Raw genomic sequence first — 20,348 nt, 5'->3', positions numbered from 1 at the left:
CATGGATAACAACTTTCACCAAATTATGTATATCCTGCTCCAGAAACACATCCACCAGCCCTGGCCCTTTGGTCTCAATCAGTCATGGTCGCTGAAGCTGGGGTCAAGAGCATGGCTGCCTAGTAGGCACATCAGATGATCAGTAATGGTCCCAGTAAGTCAGTTTCGACCTGAGTATCACCACCCAGTCGCAGCTTCCAACCACAATCAGTCCTAGAGGAGATTGTCAGAAATCCCGCCTGCAGGGCAGAGAAGAACCAGTCTCAGCCCCAGTAGCCACCACATGGATCCCTGTGGCCATAATCATCCCGTGTCCTCAGGCGTGCAGGCTACAAACGTGCCACGAGGGAGGGAATTTGCCTGTCTGGTTCTCTGTTGTTTCCTTGGAACCCAGCAGGAAGGCAGGCACAAGGGCTCAGCTGGGTGTGTGTATTTATCACAAGTTTAATTAATGACTGTATTAATAAACGGCTTCTCTTTGGGGGTCTTGCTCTGTGCTGCATGGTTCTGTCAGTCAGGGTTCAACCAAAGAAGCAGAATCAATAGGAGACATATATTAAGAGGTTTATTGCAAAGAAATGGCTTATATGATTGTGAGGACTGGCTAGGTAAGTCCAAAATCCATAGGGCAGGCCATTCGTATATAACTTCTAAGCCTTACACTAACCCTAGTAAGTAGATATTAATATTCCCAGCTTACAGAAGAGAAAACCGAGGCTCAGAGAGGTTACACAGCTGGAGAGTGGCAGAGTTAGGATGCAAACCAAGGCCTGACTGGCTATTCTTGTCCCTCTGCTGCTGCTTCTTAGCTTGTCTGTCACCCTTCCTCAGTGACAGCTGGACACACCAATTTGTCTCAGTCAAAACTCATCTCTTAGTGGGTTGCAGACTAGACGAGGCCCTGCAGTCATGGCTAATCACAATAAGCTGCTGCTGGATTAACCAGAGATGACCTCCATCAGTCACAGTCACGCATGTCACACTCAGCCCGTCATGTCGGTTCCATTTCCTGCCTGAAGAAGCTCAGCTCCCTCCCTGACCCTCCTTATTCCCAGGGCTGGGTGCTGAGCTCCGTGGCCTGGTCTCAGAGCTCCCTGTACCAGCTGGGCTCACCATCTTCTCAGAGACTCCAGCACTAAATTATGGGCTTGGAAGCTACAGATGGGGGCCCTGGAATGCCACCTTATGGGTCACATGTGCATCCAGATCAGGTTTTCAACTCTGGTACTACCGACAAATCAGACCAGATTTGTTGTGGGAGCTGTCCTGTGATTATAGGATGTTTAGCAGCATCCCTGGACTCTACCTACTAAATGCCAGTAGTACCCTTCAGTTGTAACAACCAAAAATGTCTTCCGACATTGCTAAATGTTCCCTGGGGGAGGGCAAAATCACTCCCTTCCCCTCCGTTTGAGAACCACTGATCTAGATTAATCAACCCCAGGTTATTCCCAAGCAACACAGAGGCTGACCCTGTATTTCTGGGAGATAAAGATACAGATCCAGAGTGTGTGGGGACCCAATATTTGCAAACCGTGTCCTATTCCAGAACTCCACGGGTGACAGATAACTAAAAGAAATGTACAGGAAAAAATTCAGGGAAGGATTCACAAAGCTCCTGAAAGCAATTGCCTCTGACAATGGACAGGAGTCTGGAGAGGGTTGAAGAATTGCTTTCCACTGCACAGCATTTTGTGTCATTTAGTGAGTTACCTTTAGAAAGAAAAAAATAGTATTTGGTATTCAAAATTACTAGGAAATGCTCAGAATTTAAGTTTAGAATAGTATTTAGAATGGTATGTACCGGATAACTTAGGCTCTGAAGAGATATACATACCTGGAAAAAGAGTGGAAGAAAATGCACCCAATTATTTGCAGTGGTTCTCACTTGTGAGATTTGGGGCAATAAAGAAAGGTGAGTCACTTAGTAGAATAGCAAGGAAAGTGTGGTACATGCAACTCAGGGAGCCCAAGGAGTAAGTTTTACATGGATTATGGCTTTTTAATTTTATATCTTTGCATTTATTTTTATGAAGACCTCCTTTCCTTGGCAAGTGACACTAGTTTTATGGAAGTAATATCGTTTCATATATATGTATGTATATATATATATATATACACACACACACACACACACACACACATATATATAATTTACAGGGTTCGTTTGAATAACTAAGTCACTAATGGGACAGGTGGCACACACAGGGATATGGCAATGTATGTGGTGGTGGGCCAAAGTTGAAGCTGGGGGTTGCTCTATACATGCATACTAGGCTCCCATGGAGAGGGTTGTAGGAAGAGACCCCAGTGTAAGTGTTCTTCTTTCAGAAAGAGGAGGGATCATGCTGTTCCTCCATACATCAAGCCCCTCTGTATCCTGGGGCCCACATCTTACTGTTCCTTCTGCCTAGAATATTCTTGCCCAAGTCCCTCACCTTACTGGCTCTTTCTCTTCATTCAGCTCCTCCTCAGGGAGGCCGTAACTGGCCACCTTATTGAAGTGGTCTCCTTCCGCAACCATTACCTGCCTCTGTGCATTTGCTTCCTGGTGCTGATCACTCTGGAATTGCCTCTGGCTGCTTGCCTGTTGTATTATGTGTCCCGTGCTCTACCAGCCCGACAGGTCCTGGAGGGCAGGAACTTAGTCTTACCTGCTGCGCCTGCACAGTCTAACCCAAGTCATGGACCACACTGGAAGCCGCAAGTACGTGTTGAATGGAAGTGTTCAAGGGTGGGATTTCTTCCACCCCCGTTTTCGCCCTTCCCACAATGCCAACTTGTACTGGTAGCTAAGGTCAGAGAGAGAGAGAGAGAGAGAGCAGAGATGCCAAGGCAGTTTGTGGTTCAGCATCAAACACATTTATTTCACTTTTATTGAGTATACAAGAACAGAGAGCACACGCATACAGCACAGAGCACTGAGGTGGGGGAGCGTGGGGACGAGAGGGGAGGGAGGGGTGTGAGTAAAAAGGAACAGGACAGCATCGCAGTTGGTTGGTAAGTGCTTTTGAAAAAAAAAAAAAATCCTTTAGAGTGATGTTGCTCATGCAATTGCAGGCCAGTCTTGGAATGTGCTTGCAGGATTCACAAACTGAAACAGGTCCTGGCACTTCCTGTCCCCTCAGACGGAAAAGATCCCAAGAAAGCAAAACAAGAGAAAATGAAGATCTGTGGGACAGCAGGCCCGGAAAAGACCCTGGAGAGCATCTGGTTTATCCTGCTCATTTTGCAAACAGGGAAACTGAGGCCCCAAAGGAGGGGGGTGGTGGGACTAGTCCAATGTCACATGGTGAGTTAGGGGCTGAGTCAGGATACCCTCCAGGAGATTTTCCATATGCTACATGGTCTCCTGGGTGGAGAGGCAGCACAGAAAGGATGAGAAATGTAAAAAGGAAAAAAAGAAAAGTAGGTTGAAGACAGACAAGACAAACATCTATATTGTCTATGAAGAGGAGGATGGGAGGAAACAGTGCCCTAGATTTCAGCTTTGCAGCTCCCCTCCTCCCTTGTGGCGCTCCCTGTCTCTCCACGGAAGGAAGGTCACAGCATCCGTGGGACGGAGAGTTCCACAAACCCTAGCCGGCCCACACGCTAAGCCTTGTCACTTCATCCCTGCTCTGAAGCCACAGAACAAATACTCTCCCTCTGAGGTGTGACCAGTGTGCTCGGGACGCCTGGTTCCTGCAAAGACAGGGGTGCCTGAGCCAAATTCCGGGTAGCCCAGGGAGGATGGAGTCATTCCAGTTCTTGGCCCAGAAAGAATAGGAGCTCTCCGGTTGAAAGGGGTGCGAAGGAGGTTCTGTGGTTTCTCCACCAAGATGGTAAAAAGAACCCGGTGCATGGAAGTGAGCTGTCGCACTCAGGGGGGTTGGAGTGGGGGCCACCGGTCTTGCTGGGAGGCGGGGGGGATGTGGCTGAATCTCCCATCTGAGCCCCAGGGGCAGGGCTCTCTCTGCCTGCTCTCTGTCCCATTTTTGCCCACAGACGCACACACTGCTCTGGTTTCTCGTCCTCGGGTCAGCACCAGCTTAGCAAACTAAGTGTATATGTCATTGGGGTAAGTGAGAAGTACGCCGGGGCCCTCGGGGGGGGGGCGGGTATCCCTGGGCAATGGCCAATAATTGGAGAGAATGTGGAAATGCTCTCAGAGGGGCAAGCCATGATTGAAGATGTAAGGCTGGCTGAGAGGACTTCCAGGTCCCTCCCCTCCCCCACATTCTCTCCTGCAGTCCCAGCATAGTGCCTGGCACAAGTAGGTACTCAATAAATATCTGCTGAATGAATTTAATGACCGCTGTAGAGGTGGGACAGGGGGAGGTAATATGGGACTGAGAAATTAAAAGTGCGGTGGGGACATATTCCTTCCAAAGGGGACTCATTGAGCTCAGGGAAGCAGCTCCTGGCAGGCAAGACTGGGAAAGCTCAAGCTTTGGAAGGGGTATTCTCCAAGGGCTTCTGTGGTCTGAAGGCAATTCTGGGGACTGACAGTACAGGCTCAGAGCTCAGACGCTGGCTAAAGGGAGGTTTCCAAAGCCAGAGTCTCATACATAGAAGGAGCCTCTGAGCAATACCACCTTTCATCTGAGCCTTGTGGGGGGGGGGGGGGGGGGGGGGGGGGGGGGCAGGCAAAGCCTTTGGAAATGAAGTTCTGCCCCATGGGGCCTGCCCTGTGTTCATGGTCTCTACCATGGCTGCTTTGGCCCAGGAGGAAGAAAACGAATGTGGGAGGCACAGAGGACAAGAGGCAGCCAGGCTCTCCAGCCAGCCAGGTTAAAGCCACCATCCTGTGCGGCGGCTGGTGGATGTCACGTCGCTTTGCATGGGGAGTCAGCTGTCACAATGTGGTCAGGGAAAAGATATGTGGCCGAAGAAAGAGAAGACTGAAAACCAAAGCAAACCCCCTAGGGAGGTATGGGGGCTGAGCCAGGGGACCCCTGTAGCGGAATCCTGACTCTGGACCCCACACCTGAGCACAGACCAGGCCCTGGTGGCTACTGCCCGAGGGGGATGCGGGGAAGGCATCTTGGACTACATCTGTGTTTCTTCCTTCTTGCCAAACCCCTGCCCCTCCATCTGGGGACCCCACCCCTCCCCACCAATCAACCAATTACAAATACCACACACTGTATTACTACGCTGAACCGTCAGCTCCTACTGCGAGCAGCCCACAGCCAGAGTCCAGGTCTCCTCGGCTGGGCCAGTTCAGTGAGATCTAAGAACCTTGCGATACATCAATCACAGTCGGATAATTTTATAATTTTAAAATGTCAGCTTCATACTTACCAGCACTGTTTATTTTAATATTTGTTTCCTGTTATATGTCATATACATAACTTAAAAGCACATCCGTCCACATCTCCTACAAGCTGCACTTTCATAATGAGAACCCATAAACATACAGTGTCTACTTTCCTTCCTGTGGCTGGGTTTTCTGCTCTTGCCTTCTTTTCTTTTTCTTGTCCCAAACCAGAGTCATCTGCAGCGGCCCTTGGCGGGACTGGGATACCGAGGGTGGGGAGGGGGAGGGGGGAGCCAAGACAGAAATGACAAGACGCGTGAGGCGAGGGGGAGGGGAGGCGGAAGAAAGGAAGGTGGATTTTGCAGCCCAGTGTCAAGACCCAAAAAATAATCATCCAGGGTTCCTCCTCCTTTCCGAGTGGGGGATTTTCCTTCTTTCTTGGCAAACGGTTGACGGCGCGTGTCTTGCTGACGCGACTTCTCTTGCTTTGCTGCAAAAGTGTTTCCTTTGCACTGGAGTGGACGGCACACACCTCAGGACAAATGGGATGCTCGTCCACGCAAGGTCACGTGCAGAACCAGGGTTGTTTTGTACTCCTACGATCACTGTGGTCTGGCTTGCCTTTGTCATTCCGCAGGGCTTCGAAAGGGGGAGCAAGAGATTATTGTCATTACATATATATATTTTTTTTTTTTCCTGAAAAATCCCACCAGTTCTTCAATTTGTCTGCAAAGGAAATGTAGGTGTTCAGATGTTGGTTGTTGCTGTTGGCCGATTGCGTGACCAGCCCCAGCAGCAGTGCAAGGACGCGGTGTTTCCTGTATATATATCTATATCTATATATATCTATATATATATGCTTTTCCTTTCCCAGTTCCTCTTCGGTGACAGTATGTCACAGCTGGGACTTCGGTGTTGAGTCGGAGAATCCAGAATGAAGGCCCCTTCTTAACGGTTCTCTGGCTTGGGTTGGACCAGAAACGCCAGCATCTCTTCACAGAGGTCAGGATTCCTAGGGCCGGAGGCGTGGAGGGAAGGGGACACAAAGGAAGAGGATGAGAAAAATTAATAACTTTTGCTCATTCATCTTTAAATATGTGGCAAGAGGTTGTTTTAGCTACCTTTCCTGTGGCTCAAGAAGATAAAGTGACTTGTCCAAGGCCACACAGCTGAGACCTGAACCCACATCTGTCTGGAAATGTGTCCAAATTTCCTTTAACACTAAGAAGCTCAGATCACATACATGCAGTTCACCTTTTCTTCCTACCTTCTCTCGGTCTAAGAACTGTTCAGTTGTGATGGCAGAAGCTCTTTGTTTTTCCTCTCTGACCTCCATGGGCCTGTGTGTCCTGGGGATTAAACCCCAGGGAGCAGCATTTCCATAAAGAAACTGGAGCCTGGATTCCAACTCAGGTTTGACTCCAAAATTTTGTGGTCAAGGGCATGAGCTCTGCAAGCAGACCTCCTGAGTTCATTCCATAGCCTACGAGCTCTGCCACCTTGGGTGAGTTTATTAACTTCTTTAGGCCTCCAGGGCTCGTCACTGTGCGTGGTGCATGGGAGACACCCAAAACCACTTAACAGGTGGGGTATCCTTCCTGCCCTCTCCCACTCACATAGGGTCAAGTACGAATGGACTCACAGACATGAAATCCTTCTCAGTTTAGTTGACAGATGGGAAAATGGAGACCCAGAGGGTTCAATGTCATAGTGAATTGGTGACAGAAATGAGACTAGAACCCAAGGTTCCTGCTCTGAAACAGGTCATTTTTTCCCCTCCCACTTCATCCAAATCTTGAAGGTAAGGAAGCTGGGGGTTGCTGGCAGTGTTTGGGAGACAGGTCCTGTCTGAAGGAGGTGGGCCAGTGGGAGAAGATGGAGCAGAAACCGCACATCTGGCCGTGAGTTGCCAGGGGTAAAAAAAGACCCTGTGTCAGATGCGTGGCTGTGCTTTACACACTCACAGCAGGAACTTCAAAGAGGAGGAACTTCAGCAGATGTTTCTGGAGGATTCAGGGAGGGGAGAGAAGCTAAAGGCCAGCAAGACGGACACCTACAAGGAGACAGGGCTTGTACACCAGGCTGGTGGTAGAAGCTTACGGTCTGACTTACTCAGGGCTCTCATCCATCCCTGAACATGGCGAAACCTCAGGGGATAAGGATGCGGGCTCAAAGCACTAAGCACTTTCTGTATGTGAGGCCCTGTCCTTGTGTGTCACTGCTGTGGACTGAATATTTGTGTTCCCCAAATGGGCAGGTTTATGCCCAAATGGGCAAATTTATGCCCCCAAAATGCATACGTTGAAGCCTTAATTCTCAATGTGAGGGGCTGGGGGTCTTCGGGAGGTACTTAGGTTAATAAGGGTGGAGCCCTCATATATAGGATTAATGCCCTTATAAAAAGATACACAAGAGAGATTCTCTCTCTCTCTCTCTCTCTCTCTGTGCTCCCTTCCATGGAAGGATACATAGAGAAGACAGCCACCTGCACCTTGATCTTGGACTTCCCAGCCCCCGTAATTGGGAGAAAGAAATGGGCGTTGTTTAAGCCACCCAGTCTATGGTGTACTGTCATAGCAGCCCAAACTGAAGTGCTCACAGATGTTTAATTCTTATAGCAGCTCAATTTCTAGGTTAACTGTAGATGAGGAAACTGAGGCCCAGGGAGGTTCCCCTGGGCAAACTGCTAGCAAGGAGTTTCTGGCCCCAAAGCCTGGGTGTGTTCTTTCTACTTTATTCTGCTAACTACCTGAGGACTTTTTTTTTTTTTTTTTTTACAGTGGCAGGCTGCACTTTAAGTCCTATAGCTCAGTGTACACACGATGTGGGATGTCTTCAAAAGCCTTTACACACTTCAGAAGTGCCAGGGACATCTAAACAATGCCATTTATTCGTCTCAGTTTATTATATCAGATTCTGAATGTGCAGTGTTTTGTTAGCTTACTTTGCGTTGATAGTCATCAGTCACCCTTCGCTTTTACTGAGCACTTATTATGTGCCAGGCACTGTGCTAAGTACTGTTATATATATGATCTCACCAACCCTACAGGATAAGGAGGTTAGGACCCACAGGGTGGCTTTGGAGTCTCATAGATGAGCTTTGACTCCCGCATCAAGCCCTATGGCTCTGAGCAAGTCACCTAACATCTCAGGGGCTCAGTTTCCTCATTTCTGAGAATGAGCAGATGACAATACTTAGGTCAAGTGCATGGCCTGGTGCCCAGAATAGTGTAAACATGCCATACATTTCAGCAATTATTATCACCGTGATTATGGTTGTTGACCACTAGCTGATGAGCAAAGTGCAGAGATAAATAATCTGCTGGAAGTCACATTGCTAATAACAGGCAGGGCTGAGACTGAATCCAGGTTTGCAGGATTCCAGATCTTTCCTTGGGCTACCAAGATACATCCATCCATCAATCCGACATGTTTCAAGCACTTTAAAAAAGACTTTTCAAATTCAGAGAAGACCTCTCCCCCAGAATGAGTGAGTCTGACAAGATTAGGGGGCCAAAGGTGGTTCCTAACTAGTGGCAAAGCATGTGGGGAGAAAAGGCAAGGGAGAAACTTCTGTCTTTCCAGGGTGACATGAACAAGGTGACCTTTACAGAAGAATCTGACAGGGAGAGAAGGAGAGACAGGAAGAGAGGGAAGGAGAGAGAGAGGGAGAGAGGGAAAGAAGGAAAGAGAGAAGGAGGGGGTTGGAGAGAGAGAGAGAGGAGAGACAGAGAGAATGGTGTTGCGTGGGACAATGGCATCAAAGGAAGAACTAACAGAGGGGTGAGGAGGAAGAATGAGACCCGCCAAGTGGGCAGATATGAAAGGCTGCACGGTGGCAGGGGTGGGGGGAGTTGGGGGGGCAGGATGTGGTGGCAGGGACTAGAGCTCTGAGCGGCCAGGGAAAATGGGAAGGCAGGAGCCTGGGGGACCGGCTGGAAATGCTCTGGGAAAGATGGGGAGGAACAAGACAGGGAAAGGAAAAAATAGGAGAAACACGTTACAGGTACTCTAGGAAAGCAAATAAACAGCCAGAAGTCATTGCCTGGGAGGCGCTTGCCCCATCTCTCCATTTTGCAAGTGAGGAAACTGCATGCCCACGGGGGAATGGCTGGGATTGGAGTCAGCACAGAATTCTTTGCACCAGTGGCTGCACAAGGACTTCCTAAGGACCAACATATAAATACAGACTCCCAGGTCCGGTCCAGTCCTTCTAAATCAGACTTTATGACCACAGTTCTCCCAGGTGAAGCTGCCAGTGCGCTACCACTCGGAGATCTGGGGGATGAAAAGCAAGAATAACTGGACGATGGAGTGGACAGGAGGGACAATTTGCATGGAAGCCTGAGGAAGGCTGGGAGGTAGGCTCTGCCCATGACCAGCTTATACTTCGAGAGCAGTGCTGTCTAACAGAAACAGAAACAAGAGCCACGTATAGAATTTACATTTCTCTAGACAGAATTCGCTAAATTTTCTAGATATTTCTAATTTCCTTAAATCTTCTAGATAGAAACTTTTCATTTCTAAATAAAAATTCTAGATTTTAAATTACCTTAAAATGAGTAACAGAAACAGGGGACATGAACTTCAGTAATTTGTTTTACTTAACCCAATATATCCAAACGTGATCATTTGAACATGTAATCAACAGAAACACTATTGAGACATTTGCATGCCTTTTTTCATATTAAGTCTTCAAAATCCTGCATGCATTTTACCCTTAAAGCAATCTGATTTCAGATTAGCCAATTTCAAGTGTCCAGTAGCCATGTGTGTTGCATGATGACAAAGAAAACATGTCCATCGCTGCAGAAAGTTCTGTTGGACAGCACAGTCTAGACCAGGGTCTGGCAGCCTTTCAAAGTGGCAGGAAATGTTTCAGTGCTTTTTCTTCTGACAGGAAAGGGGTGGTGATCCGCATTCTTGTATCTCTCTAGAGATCACGGTCTCATTCATCAGGGAAGAGGGCAAAAAGGAGATCTACTCCTTGTAGGTCTTTTAGATGAGTTCTTTTTTCCATTGTGGTACAACGTATGAGACGTGTAAAGAGCACAAATCCAAGTATACAGCTCAACACGTTTTTATGTATGTATACACCCAAGTGACCTACCCGTTCAAGACGCTGACATTTCCAGCACCCTCAAAGGTTCCCTTGTGACTCCTCCCTGTCAATATCACATCCCGGAACTAAGCACTATTCTGACTTTTGCCATCATTGATTAGTTGGCCTACTTTTGAACTTGTATAGAATTCTCGCACTCAACTCAATGTCTGTGAGATTTCATTTTATAGACCTGATAAAATTCAGTCAATTTCCAGAGGGACCCGAAGAACCCCTCCCCCAATTTAGGCTGATAAAAGCCCTATCCGCTATAGCACCATCTCCTTCTTCTTGTTCAGCAAGGCACAGATGGTCTGTCCATAAGGAAACAGAAAAGTAAGTTTCTGGCCCAGGGTAGCCTGAGAAGTCAAGGGTTTGCAATCTAGCAACACAGATGGGATCGAGAACTCTGGTCATCATATTCCCCTTTAGCAATATCCAGTGACCTGGGATGGAGGCAGAGACTCAGGGACAGGAAGGTGGCCCTGGGCCTGAGGGGCCTTTTTCTAGCTTCAAGTTTCTAGTTAATGGCCGGTGAGGCTATGCTTGTCTCCAGCTGTCCCACCTCAGGACCTGCTATCAACCCTCTCTCCCGGTCCTTATCACTTCCAGATACACTTTTCTGGGTCTGGGGCCTGAAACCCCCAAGAAGCCAAGGAACCAGTCTTCCCCCGCCATCACCCACTCTGATTTGTTGTATTTGGGGGAGCTACTTCTCTCCTTTGAGCCACAGACCAGGAATGTGGGCACTTAAAACTGTGCTAGGGACCAAGCCACCTGACGGACTCTCAGATGGAAACGACCCTGAGAAGATCTTACCATGGTTCCCTCCTCCCTCTCCTGGCTGCTGAGCCTCAGAGGGCTTACCTGTGGCTTCCTGTCCCTCTCCTCTGGGGACGGGTCTGTTTCTCTGTATACGACAGCTTTGGTTACCAGCATGTCAGGATGCTGCAGTTTGGCCTCCTTGATGGCCAAAGCCAGGGCCTGGTAGAAAAGAGCAACAAAGTGAGGAACCACAGGATTTCGAACACAGGAGAGGCCATGGAGACCGACAAGCCCCTTCGTGTACAGCTGTGGAAATAGGCCCAGGGAGGGGCAGTGGTCAAAGAGTTAAAGGGAGAGCCCAGAGCTCGGGGCCTCTGGCTCCTTCAGGCTCCCATTCTATGTCTCTTCCTTTGGGGTTCATTTGGGGTTCCTTGTCTGAACAAGGATCAGCATGAGGTGGACTTCATCTCTGCCCAGGAGGGCAGCTGTCCATGGGTGACCCAATACGGGAGAGACTGGGGGACTGGGCAGGGCCCCCGGAAACAGTGTTCCCTACCCCCATACCTGGTCTTGATCAACATCTTCATCCCCAGTGATGATGATCCGCTTCTCGATCCTCGTCTCAGAAAACCCCCCTTTCACAGTCTGTAGAGTGAGAGGGCGGCAAGGTCAGCCCTGGGTCCCGCGGGGTTGTGACAGGGCACCCATCCAAAGCACCCCTCAAGGGCGAGGCTGGAACCAGCAGTCACCTTCTCTCCTGGCTCCCTCTTCTGGTTTTAGGACTTTAGATGGCACGTCTTGCCTGTGGCCACCACTCCCCCAACTACCAAACTGCCCCCCTAGGTCTTCCAAGCCCAGCTTCAGTCATGTCTCCCTGATCCCGGTTGGTGACCCTACCCCCCTCCTGCCTTGGTACTCCCCGAGCACCAAGTCTGTCTCTGTTGCGCGGTTTCCGGAGCTCTCTGCCTCACGTTGACCTTGTGTGTGTGACCAGGCCTGGCTCACTAGGCTGGAGCTCTTGAGGGCAGGGGCTGCATTTTTTTCATTTCTGTATCCCCTCCGCCCCTCCCCGCCGTCCAATCTGACCAGGGCAGGTGCTAAATGCAGATTTGTTGAATGAACACATGAATGAAATGTGAATGGTGACAATCTTCTATCTTAAATGACTTCAAACAATACTACAAGAGAAAACTGCATTGGTAATACTTAGAACCTCCAATGTTTTCTGAAAGCGCAGGGTTTGGGTGCAAGTTTAGAAGTAGAAGATGGGGAAGGACCTAATTGCTTGGCGTATCAAGGAGAGTGGTAGCTGAGGGACATCCCAGCAGGAGCAGACAGACAGAAGGGGGCTCCTGGTTGGCAGGGAGGGGAGAAACTTTGGGAAGAAGAGTTTTCTGAGCTGTATGCGGTGGGGTGTGTGATGGAAAACCTTCCCATAAAACTTTCAGTGAAGTCAACATTGCTCACAAATGCTTTTGGTGAGAGTGGGGGCGGGGGGCTTCCTGGGGAACGTGCAAAGGTTTTGAGTCTGGCAGGAGTCCTGCACCCACGGGAGGGAGCAGGGCTGGGTCGGTGCGTGCATGGGAGGGCCAGCAGACGTCCCCCTTGGATGGCTCAGCAAAACCTCAACTTCAACCTGCCTCCCTGGCCCCTCTCCTCCAGGCCTCCCTTTCTGGCCTGGGCCCCCTCCTGCCTCCCTCCTGGCCACTCAGGCATGGAGATGCTTGGCCAGCCTGCCCCCAGCCCTCTGTGCTCATTGGCTGAGTCACAGCTGATGCCTAGGGAGTGACCCCCTCCCATGGCCCCGCCTCTTCCTTCCCCCACTGTGGTTCAGAGCCCTGTCCAGGCTCCCCAACCCTAGTCACTCCAAGACTCTCCCTCTCTTCTTTCCTCCATCTACCTGCGCATCCTGGTGGACCTAATCTCTTCTCCTTAAGCCTCTTTGCGCTGGGTCATGCCCCAGTTAAAAAGGCCTCTTAGACCCTTCAGAGTCACATCTGTCCTGGGATTTGTCTCATTTGTCTCTCCTTGTCTTCCCCTGCCTCCAGTCCACCCCAATTCCCCACAGCTACGCCCCCTGCATGCTCTTTCTCCCTGACGGAGACCACTGTCGCCGTCCCCACAAACATGGATCGTCGGCAGCCGCCATCAGCACCCCTTGCACAGAGGTGGGCGTAAGGTTGACACTCACTAACATCCGCTCAGTGAACAAATAAACACATACACGGTCTCTGCTCCCATCTTCTGCATCGCTTAGAACACCTGCATCTGTCTTCTCCTCCCTCACGAGTCCTACCTGGCTTCCTAAGACCCTGCACAAATCCCACTTTTACCAGACAACCCCTCCTCACTCTTTGAGGCTCCCTTACATCACCCCCTCTAAATCCTGCCAGCACTTAAGGTCCATAAGGCGCAAATGCCATGGCTCAGAATTACTTCAGGTGAGGTGGTCTCGCCCCCCGCCAGCCTGGCTGTTGACGTTGAAGGGCAGGGTCCGTGCCTAGGACAACCCGTAGTACAGAACAAAGCGCACAGCACTCCAGAAACTAGACCACCACAGGTCTTCTCTGTGCACGATCGAAGGCACAGCGAAGGCAATGACCTTCCCCAGCCCCGCAGCCAGGCTGGGGGTAGACGGCGCCCTGCTGCTACTCACTTTGGTAACATGGGTGGTGGTGGAGGTGGAGAGGGTTTCCGCAGTGGCGCCGTACGTGCTGGTGAGGACATCTTTCCCGATGATCTGCAGAATATAACCACCCCCCACCCCAGGGGTCAGGTAAGGACACTAGGCTCTGCAGGGTGGAGGTCAGGGGGTGAGCCAAGGGGGCCCCACGAAGGTGAAGTTTGGAAGCCAAGATGCTTCAAATCACTGATTCTAAGAATTCAGGAATACTGGAATCTTCAGAAGGCTAGATCCATGAAATTCTCAAACCGCTGACTCTCAGATTCCTAGAACCCGAGGTTCCCGTGGCCCAGAATCCTAACAAGACCCCAGATTTTAAGAATCCTGGCATCTTAGAAGAATGAATAGGGGATTCAGGGTAGAAACAGAGCCCTCCCGAGCCCCCACCCCGTCACAGCCGGGAACATGTGGCCTCCGGGGCTAGACAAGGAGAAGGACAGACTTGGAGAATGCAGGAGATGCAAGAGACCTCACAGTGACAGACTCAGGCCCACGAGAGCCACTGACAGAGCCACATCCAGAGTGCGAGCCTCTGGACTCCTAGTCCATTTTTCCTCCTGGTCAGTAAGGAGAGCAGATGCAAACGAGCTGTCCCATCACAGGCACCACCAAGGAGGGGGACTGCTTCACCCTCACACTGCGATGCCCTCTGGTGTGTGTTATGTGGGGGGTGGAGGCGATGGATGAGACTCTGGTGGGCACAAGGGAGCCCTGCGGGCATCTGAGAACAATCCAGGTTCCTGGCGCTGGGCTTCAAAGGGCAGCCCACTGGGCTCTACGCTGCACTTGCTGAGGGCCACCTATGAACCGCATTCTCAGCACAGAGTCCCCTAGCCTGAGCTGGCCCTACCCACTTACCGGAGAAAGAGAACGGATATCCGTGGCCACCGTCTGTGGGCCTGGGATCATGGCGGCTGCCCCCTTCCCGGACTTGAGACTGTTCTCCTGGGGAAACAATAGTGCTCAGATGGCCAGATCTCACGTGGGTGGGCCCCCAGGATGGCCAGAGCCCACAGCCGTGTAGCTCTCACGGCCACGAGGCGGAGGAGTGACACTGTCACGGGCTCACATGCTCACACACACACCTGCTCTCACACCCTCTCACTAGCTCACACACTCACGCACTGGCTCACCCATTCACCCGTTCAACATTTAGAGTGCCTGGGGTTAGGGGTTAGGGACATTGGTGAACAAGACTCTGGTTTTGCTCTCAGGAAGCACTAACAAAAGAGGGGAGACGTTCAGGCTCTCGTCCTGGCCCTGCCATGTTCTAGCCATGTGAGCTGGGGCAGAGCTACCCCCTCTCCACGGGCCCCTGCAATGTCGGTCTGTCAATGGTAACAGATGCCCCACTCTGGTAGGGGATGCTGATTATGGGGGAGGCTGTGCGTGCACAGGGCTGAGGAGCATATGGGAAATCTCTCTGTATATATCCCCATATATGGAGCATATGGGGTACCTTCCTCTCAATTTTGCTGTGAAACTGCTCTAAAAAAATAAACTGCTCTAAAAATATTATAAAAAGAAACCCCGGGGCGCCTGGGTGGCTCAGTTGGTTAAGCGACTGCCTTCAGCTCAGGTCATGATCCTGGAGTCCTGGGATCGAGTCCCGCATCGGGCTCTCTGCTCGGTGGGGGGTCTGCTTCTCCCTCTGATCCTCTTCCCTCTCATGCTCTCTGTCTCTCATTCTCTCTCTCTCAAATAAATAAATAAAATCTTAAAAAAAAAAAAAGAAACCCCGCCCAACTCCCACAGAAACATTATGAGGTTAGCAGAGGAGAAAGGGCTTTGCAAATGTTAATCTTAGGATAAACGTAGGAACATAGGTTGGCTACTAACAACATAATACCTACTTCTGAGTACTTGGTACGTGCTCCGTATTATACTAAGGATGCACTATCTCATTTAATCCCTGGAACAACCACAGGAAATTGTTTTAATATTCTTGTTTCAGAGTTGAGAAACTGAAGGCCAGAGAATGTCAAGTGGCTTATTCACGTCCACCAGCAAGTGAATTACAGAGCGCAGATTTAGACCCATGTTCATCAGACTCCAAGCCCAACGTGCAACACTACTCTGCCCTCAGAACTCTTACCCTGGAGCAGCTCTCCTGGTCCTATGGTGGATTCTAACTGCCAGAGACTCCAACCCCATGTCTGGCAGGGGGTCCAGCCGCCCACCTCTACCTCCCACTTTCCGCACCATCTTGGGCTCACCCATGTCTGTCCAGGGGCCCAGAGCTGTGTCTGTTCTGCAGCCCCCCAGCAGCTGAACCCTGGTCCTGGTCTGTGCACGGTACTAGATGTGGACCTCTGGCTGTCAGGGGACAGCTAAGAATGGGAGCCCTCTGCCTTTGCCCTGCCTAACCCCCCCAGGGCCTGCCTCCAACTGAGGCAGTGACCCGTTACCTGGCATTCCCTCAGTAAGCAACTTTCTCAAATGCAGTCCCAGAATGTGGCCTGGCAGCAGGCCTTAAAATGGGCAGTCTTGCCCACAGACACAAAAAGATGCTCAATATCACTCATCAGCAGGGAAATGCAAATCAAAACCACAACGAGATAGCTGCTTACACCTGTCAGAAAGGCTAGTCTCAAACAGACAAAAAACAAGTGTTGGTGAAGATGTGGAGAAAAGGGAGCCCTCGTGCACTGTTGGTGGGATGGCAAACTGGTGCAGCCACCGTGGAAATCCTGTATGGAGGTTCCTCAGAAAAAAATTAAAAATAGAAATACCATAGGATCCAGTAACTCCAGTACTGGGTATTTACCACAGAAAACAAAAACATTAATTGAAAAGATATACACACCCCTATGTTTATTGCAGCGTTATTTATAATAGCCAAGATACGGAAATAGCCCAAGTGTCCACCAATAGATAAATGGATAAGGAAGATGTGATCTCTAATGTTCTTACTCAGCCATAAACAAGAATGAGATCTGACAATTTGCAACAGCATGGATGGACCTAGAGGGTACGATGCTAAGTGAAATAAGTCAGACAAAGACAAATGCCATATGATTTCACTTCTATGTGGAATCTCAAAAACCAAACAAACCAATGAAAAAAGCACAAACAGATCATAAATACAGAGAACTGGGAGTTGCCGGAGGGGATGGGGTGGAGGGATGAGCAGCCAGGGGTGAAGGGGAGTGCGAGGTGCGGGCTTCCAGCTCTGGAATGAACAGGTCACGGGCACGAAAGGCACAGCACAGAGAACACAGTCAGCGGTACTGAACTAGGGCTGCGTGAGGACAGATGGCAGCTACGCTCGTGGTGAGCGCGGCATACTGTGCACCTGAAACCCATGTCACGTTGTGTGTCAACTACGCTTCAACTCAAAAAAAGGGTGGGCGCAGCCTTCTGGGCTCCATGCTTCCTTCCTGCCAGCCTAGGACAGTCCTACTGTCACTCCAGGCAATTCTCCCCCAAAGCCTCTTCTCCCACTGCTCCCTCCGTCCTGGATGAAGCCTCACCTCCATCTTCACACTGAAAAGAGAGGCCACTAATGGGGACACAGGTCATTCGAAACAAGGCACCATCTGCTCTGCCTGCCTCTCCTTTATCTTCGGCCAGTCCTCTCGCCTGCCTCCAGGAGGTGTGGCTTCTCTCCCTGGCCAGGGCAATGCCACCATCTGGGCTCTGGACCCTTCCTCCCTCCAGCTGAGGGCTCTCTTCCTCACCACCCTCTCTTGGGGCCGCCTCAGCCATTCAAGGCTTTCTCCCACGGCCACTGTCCCCTATCTCTTCATCAATAGCCCAGATCTTTCTTGAAAACTAGACCTTTAAGACCAATTGTCCCCTCGACATTTCCCCCTGGAAACGCCCCACAGGCACCTTGGACTCATCAGATCCAACATGGAATTCAGTGCCTCCCCACCCCTGACACATACCTGCCACTAAAGAGCAGTCCCCTCCAGGGCTCTCTGTTTGCATCGGAGCTACTCAGACTTGAGGGGTGGCACAGACAGCTGGGCCCTGCCCCAGAGTTTCTGATTTGATAGGTTTGGGGGGGGTGCAGAGATTTGCTTTTCTAAAGGTTCCCAGGACCACACTTCAAGAATGCCTAGGTTAGGGCTAGGTCACCAGCCCATCTTGTCCTCTGTCACCCGAACATTCTGTCACTGACCAAATCCTGCACTTTCCTCCCTCCAGTTATCCCTTAACCCTGCACCCTTCTCAGCATCCACCTCCTTGCACACGGGCTCCGCTGCAGCCCCTAAACCAGCTCCCTGCCTCTCTCTACATCTCTCCCAATGGTGTGCGGGCTTGGGTTGCTGTCTGCCTTCCTCAGTGCGGGTCTCACAGCGCCGGGCTCACAGCACTGGGCACAGCGTTCAACAAATATTCGCCAAGGGAAGAAGGAGGGAGGGAGGGAGGGAGGACAGGAGGGAATTTTTTTCTCTAGTGACGTCCCACAGAGTTGCCAGGGTAAATCTTCCTAAAACACAGAAACACATGTTTGATGACATCATGCCCCCGCATCAAAAGTTGATGCCCCACTGCATCCAGGATGAAGTGTGAACTCCCTACGTGACATCTGAGGCCCTTCACGCCCTGGCCCAGCCTACCTTTCCAGCCTCTTCTCCCCCCCACCCCACTCCTCTTCCATACACCTGACATCTTGCTTCACTGACCACCTGCTTTCCCCAAATGCTCTGCTCCTTCCCATCCTTTTGCCTTTGCACCTGCTGTCCCCACTGCCCAGAATGCCTTCTGCTGTGGCCGCACCGTCATTTATCCTTGAAGGATGGCTCAGATGTCCCTGCCGAGGTAAAGCCCACTCAGCCCTCCTGGCAGGGGTGTCACCCCATACCTCTCCTCCTTGCACCCCCTTGGAAAGCATTATCACACTGTTCCATGAAGGCAGAGAAAAGAAAGCAGTTCACATTTACAGACCCCTTACTATGTGCCAGGCATGCCTTTGCACAGATTACCTCGGTCCCTCCTTGGGTCAACCCTTTGAGGGATGTGCTATTATTGCTCCCCATCACCCCCTTTTACAGAAGTGGAAACTGAGGCTTGGAGAGGTTCAGGTAACTTGCCCAGGGGTCATCCTGCCAGGACATGGGAGAGCTGGGCCTTGTTCACCACTGTGTGCCCAGGACCTAAACAATGACACGTGCCCGTGATCATTACTTGAACAAACGACTTCTTGCAGGCAGTGTATTTCCTTCAACTCTGTATTCCGCGAATCAGGCAGGCAACAGAGACTAAGAAATGTTTTTGGAAGAAATGAATGGATGGATGGATGGGTGGGTGGGTAGGTGGGTAAATGAATGATGTAACTGCCTACTCACCATAGTATGAACTTAAATTTAGCCCTAGAAGCGTCCCGATGCCACGTGGAGAAGGACTGAGGGAGAGGTCGGACAGAGTGACCAGGATAGAGGGCGCGAGCTGGTAACCGGTTCGGAGTTATTTGTCTTTGTTTGCTCAAAACCTACCTGCTGGGTAGTCTATACGCAATTCCCTTCCTAGGTGTCTATCAGGGGTTTGGCAAGAGAAATCATTTGAAAACAACTTTCCACCAGCTCGAGACAGATCCAGCCCCGGCCCCGGCCCCACCCACAGTGGCCAATGTTCACGGTGGTCGGAATGAGGGTGCAGAGTGGTTAGGATACAGGTGCACAGTGAGGCTTCTGGGTTTGACCCGGCTCTACCACGTACTAGGTGTGTGACCTTAGGAAGTCACTTTACCTCTCTGCACTTCGGATTCTTCATCTGTAAAGGGTGCAGAAAGAAAGAATCCCCTCCAGTTTTTCTGAGGACTCAGTGAGTTCACCCATGCATGGTTCTTGGCACCTTACATGGCAACAGAGCCTGGGTGCCTAATGCTATCTGGTCTGTGTCACCATTAAAGGATCTGACGTTTTGGACTCTCTTAAGAACCTGTGAACCAGGGGCGCCTGGGTGGCTCAGTCAGTTAAGCATCTGCCTCCAGCTCAGGTCATGATCTCAGGGTCCTGAGATCGAGCCCCAAGTTGGGCTCCCTGCTGAACAGGGAGTCCGCTTCTCCCTCTGCCACCGCGCCCCCCCCCCCCCCCCCCAGCTGTGCCCCCCCCCCCAAAAAAAAAAAAAAAAACTTAAAAAAAAAAAAAGAACCTATGAACTAGGCAGAATGGGGATTATTCCCATTTTACAGATGAAGACACCTGAGGCCAAGGACCTTTCTTCACAGGTCAGACAACACCTAGGTAGCAGAACCAGAGTCTAGGGAGATGGTCCAAAATCCTGAGCTTCCAATTTAGGTTCACAGTACGCCACCTACTGACCAAGGAAGGAAGTGGCCCGAGACATGAGAAACTGCACAGCGGCCAGGGTCTGTCAGGGACTTTCAAGCTCAATCCTCACGCCTTGCCAATAAATCAAATAATCGAATGGTACCATCCTGCCCTTACCCTTAATGTGGCTGAGATGGTCCGGATAACTGAGACGCAGGGATTCCACATTCCACATTATTCAATTTGGAAAACTGAGGTCTGACTGGATGATGCCGGACAAGAAGAGATCGACTCTATGTCCTGTGCCTGACGCAGGGAGGGCGGAGGAGGACCACC

The 20,348-nt window shown here is 50.6% G+C and overlaps 1 protein-coding gene across 4 annotated transcripts in view; it reads right to left on the bottom strand.

The window, feature by feature from the left end:
• Positions 1-5,925: 5,925 nt before the first annotated feature.
• Positions 5,926-20,348, bottom strand: part of EPB41L1 (erythrocyte membrane protein band 4.1 like 1) — a 118,251-nt gene continuing 103,828 nt past the window's right edge. For all 4 annotated transcript variants that reach the window (XM_035006231.1, XM_035006232.1, XM_035006233.1 and 1 more), the window contains 5 exons: positions 14,650-14,736; positions 13,765-13,848; positions 11,673-11,753; positions 11,211-11,327; positions 5,926-6,254 (listed from right to left, as the gene is read on the bottom strand). In XM_035006231.1, the coding sequence (XP_034862122.1) occupies positions 6,246-6,254; positions 11,211-11,327; positions 11,673-11,753; positions 13,765-13,848; positions 14,650-14,736 (378 nt within the window). In that variant the 3' untranslated portion in view covers positions 5,926-6,245. The remainder of the gene's footprint in view (positions 6,255-11,210; positions 11,328-11,672; positions 11,754-13,764; positions 13,849-14,649; positions 14,737-20,348) is intronic.

This window comes from Mirounga leonina, unplaced genomic scaffold (genome assembly GCF_011800145.1).
Source record: "Mirounga leonina isolate KUSES-001 unplaced genomic scaffold, KU_Mleo_1.0 Mir_150, whole genome shotgun sequence".
In the NCBI taxonomy this organism is placed as follows: Eukaryota; Metazoa; Chordata; class Mammalia; order Carnivora; family Phocidae; genus Mirounga; species Mirounga leonina.
This window is presented reverse-complemented; position numbering and strand designations above follow the sequence as displayed.